This window comes from Acyrthosiphon pisum, chromosome X (assembly GCF_005508785.2).
Source record: "Acyrthosiphon pisum isolate AL4f chromosome X, pea_aphid_22Mar2018_4r6ur, whole genome shotgun sequence".
In the NCBI taxonomy this organism is placed as follows: domain Eukaryota; kingdom Metazoa; phylum Arthropoda; class Insecta; order Hemiptera; family Aphididae; genus Acyrthosiphon; species Acyrthosiphon pisum.
In genome coordinates, this window is record NC_042493.1 from 45518220 (window position 1) to 45527183 (window position 8964).

General features: G+C 30.2%; 1 protein-coding gene across 2 annotated transcripts; it reads right to left on the reverse strand.

The window, feature by feature from the left end:
- Nucleotides 1-1699: 1699 nt before the first annotated feature.
- LOC100574316 (peroxidase-like) lies at nt 1700-7516 on the reverse strand. Of its 2 annotated transcripts, none has more exons than XM_029486523.1 (11): nt 6535-7516; nt 5636-5727; nt 5294-5558; nt 4986-5212; nt 4759-4914; nt 4493-4686; nt 3846-4408; nt 2609-2762; nt 2298-2474; nt 2034-2223; nt 1700-1964 (listed from the first exon to the last, which is right to left on the reverse strand). In XM_029486523.1, the coding sequence occupies exons 2-11, from the start codon at nt 5724-5726 to the stop codon at nt 1774-1776; spliced, it is 2208 nt and encodes a 735-aa protein (XP_029342383.1). In that variant the 5' UTR covers nt 5727; nt 6535-7516; the 3' UTR covers nt 1700-1773. The 2 variants fall into 2 exon arrangements, with proteins under 2 accessions (XP_029342383.1, XP_008184911.1); XM_008186689.3 differs by having other exon boundaries at nt 5636-5741.
- Nucleotides 7517-8964: the final 1448 nt, after the last annotated feature.

Sequence of the window (8964 nt, forward strand, 5' to 3'; positions counted from 1 at the left end):
AGACGTTCCCGTCAGTGCCGGCGGCAATAGTATGGTGGGTCGTCACACCCCCCCCTGTTGAATTTTTTGTAATTATCAATCGGCCGTTTCAGGGAGCCGTTGTCCGTTGGAAATTATACTTTTTGAAAAAAAAAAAAATATATTTAATATAGGAACGGGTCCCGGCAGTCAGCAGTTGAGAACTTACCGATTTAGAAATCTAAATATTGCCGACTGATATTGTAGGAGTAAGGACCCGTATTATAATACTATAATATGTTAATATGTATTTGTTTTTGCAGGTATTATTTTTTGGGGTATTAACAAAAAATGGATGGGTGCCGTAAACTGTACGATTAAAAAAAGAATTTACAAGAGTAAGCTAAGGGCAACCCTAATAGAGGCCCCTTAACGAATATCTGGAGCTAAAAAATAAGTAATAACACATTAACAATAGATATTTATTGTTTCAAATTGTATCTGAGCATATTTTACAATGAAATATTAAAATTAGGAAAAAAATATCTACCTACCTATGCAAAAATGGTTTTGATTCATATTATTATCTAGACAAATTACCTAGATATTAAATAAGTTTTATTTGATTAGAAAGCAGATGTATGAAGGGTACTTTAAGATTAAAATGGAAATTAATTTTGAAATAACATTGATATTCATGTAGGTACAGTTTAATTTTGAGTAGTAATTAAAATAATTTATCATATACCTCAGAGTTAGTCAAATAAAGTATTGAGTAAAAGTATTGAAATACTTTTTAAGTATAAAGTAGCTAATAAAATACGTATATTCAATACTTTTGAAAAAAGTATTTGGATAAATTTATTATTTTAAATACTTCCTTAAAGTATCTGTATTCATAAAAAAATAAGTAGGTATCACCATGCTTATTGTTTTTATTAGTTAATATATTTTCTATTTTTATTTTAATCGTGTAAAATAAAATATATTGAGAATTTATATAATAGGTAGAAGGTAGGTATATTTTTTATTGTAAACTATAATACTCAACCTCAAAAAATAAACTTCAACAAAGAAAATAGATGAGTGTTTCATATATATATACAATTGGTTTTAAGTATCGGAAACTAAAGCTATGTGATATTATTATTAATGTATCATTAAATTAATTAAATGAAATATAAAAATGTTTTGTTTATAAAAAATATTTTATGTTTGATTGAGGTTTTCCGAGTTTTTTTTTATACATTTATATAAGTACATTATATTTATGAACTTAAAATGTAATTTAGCACTACTAGGCTATCACACAAGTTCTCTCACTGGGGCCTGTTATTTTGTAATTACGCAATATGTTAATATAGGTAATAAAAATATATTACGAACATTTAAATTGCCTTAATTTTTAATTTTTGTTGAATATAACAAAAAATATAAAGAATAACCAAGACTGTTTCGGCCATTTCTGTATTTAAGTGTGATCTTGTGACGTCACGCGCCCATCATTTAATATTTAAAAATATTATCGCATATCATTTAAAAATATTAATGATGAAATTAAAAGTATTTATTGTACTTACAAATTTTATAAACATTTCAAAATGTATTTTATAAAATCAAAACTGTAATTTATTAAAAATTAAATATAGACTCATAATTAATTTTAAGAATATTTATTAAAAACATTACACATAGGTAAAATGAAAAAAGGATAAATTAATGGGTGATAATTAAATTTAAAACACCTGTTAATATTGTTTTTCAACAATAATACATTATAAATAAATACATCAATGATTTCTCATTTACACGAGGTTATTTTTGAAATGTATCGACCATTTCTGACCAGTGATTGATGTTGATTTTTGGAATTAATTGGGAACTACAGAGGTGCAAATCAGCCATTTCAGGTATCAAAAATACTTTTTTCTGCATCATTGTGACATTATTACTGTTATCACAAAAGATTCTGGCAAGCGTCACTTTTCTGATTTCTGTCAGTTGATCTTAAATATTATAAAAATATAGTTAAAATCAGGATCATTCATAAAAATTATTTCAGATAATATACTAACATTCATTGAATATATTTGGTAAATCGTAAAAATATCTATCTGCTATTTTAGTTCTTATAAACTGTTCTCTAATGATACATCTCATCGTTGGGCCAACCATTGAGTCGTCTTCGTGTTTCTCAAACAATAAACCTACAAATAGATCTATATCTCTCCAATGATTGTATTGTTTCAATAGTCTATCAGTTGACTAAATATTATAATATACAGAAATAAAATAATCACTATATAATTATTTAATATTGCAAATATTTTTAAACTTACCCCTTCAACCATGATCCGGGATAAATCGTGTACACTTCTTATAGCTTTTAGTCGACAATATTTTCTAAATTCTGTGTAGCTTGGTAAACCATGATCGCGGCTTCGTTGTATGTTCAAGCTGACAATGTCCATTCCAAACAAGTTGTTTGGATGAACACTGTTTAAGTAATTTGTAAGCTGAAAACAATTTGAATCACTAATATTTAAATATATAAACGCATAATACAGTCTGTTAAATGGATTATTTCATCGTCATCTATGAGTTGTAAGAATGTCATTCCGTTATATTTGATTGTATTTCAAATACCTACCGTTTGAGTAAATAGCATATCGATTTTTTGTGTATTCTGCGTAGATATCCCTCTGACAAGCTGATCCATGTAATTTAATAGTAAACCAGTTGGTCGGTTGTAATGTTCCTTCAGCGAAAGATTTGCGTTGATCACTCGGCCTTCCGTATATAAACTAAACAAAAACGTAGGTAAATAAAAATTAATAAATATAAGTAGGCTAAATGTGATGATTCTCTTTACAAACAGAAGCACAGCAATCGACATATTAATTTTATATTGTTGTGTACATTATCAATTTTGAGGTGGGCACATATACTGTTGAGTTTACAATGTAGAAAGTCGTCAATATAATTGTGTTTAAAATAATATAATAATTATGTAGTATAGGTGCAAATATATTTTACCAACTTTTAAATTTAGATAGGTCAGACAAGCGAAGCAATCGGGGCTCAAGTGACAGTAGAATTTTTCTAAATTATAACACCCGCCACTCACGCGTACCAATAAACTTGTTTCTGATCTAAAACTGTGATTGAGTTTTATTTCAGCAATATTACGTTCTTACATTTTAAAAAAGAATAATGGCGAGGTATACGTTCATTTAAACCAAATAGTTCATGTTATAATATAGAACCTTGAGTCATTCTAATTTAGAAGGAACCAACGTATACCTAACCGAGAAGCACATAGGTACTATCGTACTTCAACAGTGCTAATTTAATTTGTTTTAGAAAGAGTCAGACTAAGTGACTAAGTGTAGGAAGTTGGAGACTTAAGGGGTAACAAATTCATTGGTTAGTTCTTATTTGTTGATAAATCATATGTGAGATAATACAGAACAAATATGTCCTACACTAAACGTTTAACTGTGATTGTTAGGATAATACAATTATTAATAAATTAATGAAACATTATAATATAATATAAAATGTTAAAATGTAATCAAACATCAGTTGAATGATCCAATGTTATAAAATTTTTTTATATATTTTACAAATGAAAAATTGTAAGTAAAACATTTAAATATTTTATATCTTATGTGGTTTAATTTGAAAACCTAAATATTTTATACTGTCACAGTTATTTTATATATCTATTAAATTACTAAACTTGTTCATTTAAAACCGTCACAGTTATTTTTTATATCTATTAAATTACTAGACTTGTTCATAGTTATTTGTCAAACCATCAACCAGAAATAACCTACAAATACACGATCATAATAATAATATAATTATATCAGGTTTGCACGAACCTTATGGTGTCGCTAATCATGGAATTAGCGAACGGTAATACTGCGGTTGCAAAGCTGTTGCTGACGCTCGGGTCGGTGGTCTCGTTGTACGCGTTACTGTAGCCTTTTGTCGACGGTTCAAGACCGTTCCGCTTGGTGTAGTTTTCCCCGAGCAGCGCTGGCAGCCACTCAGCGTAAGTGATGTGTTGTATGGATGCTGTAACGATTTTCCTGGCCTCCTGAAAAATACGTTCGTCGTCCCAGTGCGGGTTGACTTGTGACAGTAGTTTGGCCAACCGGTTGTGTTCCCTCATCCACAATGTGTGCATGACCGTCAGTTGGGGAAGCGCGTTTGCCCGGATATCACCTGCCCTATAACAAGTACCACTGCCATACTGACAGGCGTTTGATTCGGTGTCTTCCAGCGGCATATACTGCGACTGTACCGGGTCGCTTTGTCTCTCGATATCGAAGGACATGCTTGTCAATAGTTGGCCGCCCGAGTTGGTCCTCAACGACCACGTCCGTTTCGCCGACGAACCGTATATCATCGACCCATCTAAATAATGAGTAGCTTGGTTCATCTGTAATTATTTACGTAATTTTAATTATCATAACCACCATAAATATAAGTTTATGGTTTTAGAATTATCTTATATGACTCTTACTTGTTCCTTGGGTCCAAAAGTACAATCGGAACTCAATGCTGGCACCGAACGCACGTAGTTCATACAACGAATATTGTTTCTGAAAAATGGATCTTCACCCGACATCTTCACTTGCATGCACAACTCATGCGTGTGCGAAGGAGAGAGCTCGTTCCGGCCATCTGAACAACAGCTCACCGATTTATTACGTTTCACTAAGGATTTAATATTAATTTGCATGTATTAATTACGATCAATCAATGTATATGGTTATGTGTTAATCCTACTCATTATAGACATTGCCGTGTGAGATAGATCATGGCCTATAAAAATTGTCCAGTACGCCATTGCCATCGTTTTGAAGTCATCTTGTGAGTGCTCGTCTTTGACAAATGCAACGCTCAGACTTCTAGGACTGGTTAAGGTATTCGAAAAATGAAATTCTGTATGAAAGGTAAATGAAATCACATCATTAAATACGCACAAAGATAAATTATAATTTTATAATCATTACCATAAAAACTATCCCAATAGTTATTAAACAGCAAACGTTTATAAGCCATGGTTGCTTTTCCCGAGTACCAACGTTTCAAGTTGTTACAAGAACCGTCAGGACTACGATACTTTAAGTTCATCCCGATGCATGCAGTTTTTTTGTAATACATGGACAAACAAATCTTACCCAAAGATGTCTTGTCTTGTTTCACTTTCGATAAGTCTATGGCACATTGTGCTCCACCACTATCAAGATAATTTATATGGTCTTTAAATGTATGCATATTAAAAATATTTTTTTTTTAATGAAATTTTTATTGTACATACACTAGACATTCCATATGGCTTATAGAGGCGGATACTTCAGAAATAGTTTGAGCATGCCTATATAATGAATAATGTTCTTCGGAAAGCTGAGATTCGATCAATAGTCCATACTCCGGGCTTCCAATATCCATATTTAACTTAGATTCATCATAATATTCATCCATCTGACTTTGTTCCATATAGGAGACAGCTTTTTGAATATGGTGATCTATTTCTTTGGTTTTTAGATGTAGGTACCAGTCGGTTATATTTATCATCAAACCATCTATACAGACCATTTAATCATTGTTATCATTTTGAATGAAAAATAATCAAAACTAAAGGTATAGTTATTATTTATACCTTTAAAAAAGAACTGAGCTCGACCTCTGTGACATGATGGTAGGAATACCAACATACAAATCCACAGATGTATGGATATCGAGGAATTCATTCTGCTAATTATAAACTGTAATAATTTTTAAAAAAATGTTTAATTATTAACTATAATTGTTACTTTATATATTTTAACTATTTAAAGAGCTGTTATATAGAATGCACTCAAATATAGTTTACTAGGGCTTATTCTAAAGCGTAATTGGGCTTATTGGGAAAAGCTAGATACGCAATTGATAATCAGTTTTTGTGTAATTGATTTTTCGTAATTTATGGTTGTATTAATAAGATAAGTGGACGTCATACCAGCATGTGTTGTCTCTGTCTTACAAGTGAATAACGTGGCAAATGTTACACTCAGCAAAACACGCGTAGCTCCGTTAGTTTAAGTTACGCATTACATTATTGATAATACAGCCATAAATGATACTCACATATAGCATATACGATCATTATCTTAAGATGCTTCAAACCATTAGCAATTGATCTAGACTTACAATAATTTTGATCAATGGAATTTAAGATTTAGAAATGATTATATTGGTGATCGTATACTTCCTAAACACTTAATTATTTTATCGATTGAAATATTTTAGTACCTTAAGAATATTAAAGTTTAAATTTTAACACTTGAACAGCGAGTTGAACATTTAAAAAAAAATATATTTTAAAATAAAAATATTAATTAATTAATTTTATTAAACGGGCTCGCTATAGTATCAAAAAAATTTAAATATGGATAGTAAAATAATATGTATGCATTTATTTTAAAAATACCAGCGACCACTTTAACGACGAGTGTTGTTATAATTTATAGGTGAGAACCTTCTTATTTACCTATAAATAAATGTTTGGTAGGTACTCACCGTAACTTGAATTATATTGTTTAATGGACAGATTCTTATCTTTTGACTGCTATCGTGTCACTCAAATTGTATTAATTGTGTCGTTGAACACGGAAAATACTCATCCGATGATTGAGATTATTTAAAAAATCACGTCATGACGGAGATACAGTTCTACATGTAGTAACTGGCAGTAAATGTACCTACTGTCTTGCCGGGTGGAATCGTCGTCGATGCACTGACGTTCTGGTTTCCAGGTTTTTCCAGTTTCCACTCAGCTGATATCGGGCGAACGACGATTCTATTGGTTTCACCACCACCCCACTCCCACCATAGGTACCAACCCTACCAGTTTATTACCAAACAAACATACGTACAATCACATCGGAATTTAGCCTCGGAGTCGTGGGTTGCGGCGACCAGTTTATTTTCTCGGTATTTTTGGTCGAGCCGATACTGATACTCCGAGTTTTGTATTATTATCGGAAATCAGGGATTCACAAACTGGTTAAACAATAAACGGTACTGCTGTGTGTGCATTTGTATTATATAATTTAAACTGTTCGAGCAGTAGCATACATAAGCCGAATAATAAAAACGTTGGCCTATAGATTATTTGGAGCCGATTTCAGGTTCAAATTCATGAGACTTAATATTAAATAGGTAGCAAATTTTATAAAAATAATTATCCTCTTGTGAATTTTTGGATCACCAAGTACTTACGTCGTATATGATATTTACAATAATATACTCGTATTGAGAGACTACTGTTATACCTAAATACCATTTAAATAACTAATAAAAAACTGATGAGAAATTTGTAGTTGCCCAATTTATATATGGCGTTAAATTAATGTGTAATCGAAATCTGTATATGAGCAATATTGATTTGATTTATAAAGTTAATTTTACATAGAAATGTAACAGCAGCACTGACTATAATAATTCATATTTTAAATTAATAAAGGATTCAAAAACTGTTGGACTATGTATAAAACGGTAGAGGGGGGAGGAGTCCTAATAGCTTCCCTATTTGCGTCTATGCATCTTACTTATAATGTAATAATATAATAGAAATTGTATATAATATAGGTAATATGAATAGCTACCGAAAATATAATATTAGTATTAATACGATTACAATGTGTTACTGGGGAAGTGACCGGCCGACGTCATATTAAAAGTATATGAATAATTATGAAAAAATACCATTTAAAGAGTGGGTCTAACTTTTTTATTTTTAAGTTATGAGCAATTATCTTTTTGTTATCAAAACCAAACCAATTACGCATTTGTTTATGTATCAACAAAGCTTCTCAACATTTCAAGGGATTGTTTTTATTGTAAATCTATTTAACTGTCCTAACAACCAACAAAAGCAATTAAACCAGAAATATGCAAATTATATTTATTAAATTGAATAAATGATAATTTTTTATCGAAAATTAGTATTTTTAAAAGTATTACACATACCTAATAATTTACAATTTACCAAGGATTAATTTTAAATTTTTGCTTTTTTCAGCTGAATAAAAATAATTTACACATTTCTGGTTTAATTGCGTAGATACTTAATTGAAATCGTGTACCTACAGATATTAATTATACGAGGATTATACATATTTATTTTCTTTCATTCTATGACCAACGTATATCTATAATTTAATAAGAACATAATAAATTCATTAAAATATTACACAATAAATGTATATTCTTATTGAAAAAATCATATTAGTAATTTGATGTAAAGATAAAACCTATACTTGTGTGTTGTATATTTTATTATTTAACAGTTAATAAGTACATGGGTTCAATATAGCAGCTCAGTTTAATATCAAGAATTACATGTACACCACCAGTTACGGCTCTGTAGAACCTCTCATGTATTTCTGAATTCCTACGATTTATCAAACGCCAGTTTCTCGTTGTCACACTTCACCCCTCGACAACATTTACAAAGGATTAATTGGTAACTGCCACGCTCGAAAGCCATGGTCAAATTCCATTATATCTAAACACTGTAGTTACAACTCAACATACACAGATAAACACATTTTTTAGAAAAACGAAAACACATATTTATTTCCAGTGCTACTATTCAGTATAATAATAATATGATTTTTTTTCAGATCGTTGATGAATACAATAACTCGAAGTTAGATAGGTAGTAGGTATTTTATAATTATTTAAAAAAAATTAAAAAATGAATTATTCATTAGTATATAGTTAATTGTATGAAACATAATATTATAACAAATTATAATAGTAATGAAAAATGTACAAATGAATATGTTACGGTGAAAGACGAAAATTGGGAAATGTCGTAATTTCCCGCTCAATGACGTCATTAGCCAAAATGATTCAATTATGTGGGTAAATGTTGTAAAAACACATATTTTAAACTCAAATGTACATCTTTCACCGGTCATTGACGTCATTTGCCAAAACTTG

Excerpts from the sequence above, each read along its gene's own strand:
- LOC100574316 (XM_029486523.1), bottom strand. The coding sequence starts at position 5,726 with ATGAATTCCTCGATATCCATACATCTGTGGATTTGTATGTTGGTATTC. Across the intron at positions 4,687-4,758 it reads CACGGCAATGTCTATAATGA|TGAAACGTAATAAATCGGTG; the intron begins GTAGGATTAACA and ends TTAAATCCTTAG. Across the intron at positions 2,475-2,608 it reads ATATGCTATTTACTCAAACG|CTTACAAATTACTTAAACAG; the intron begins GTAGGTATTTGA and ends AATTGTTTTCAG.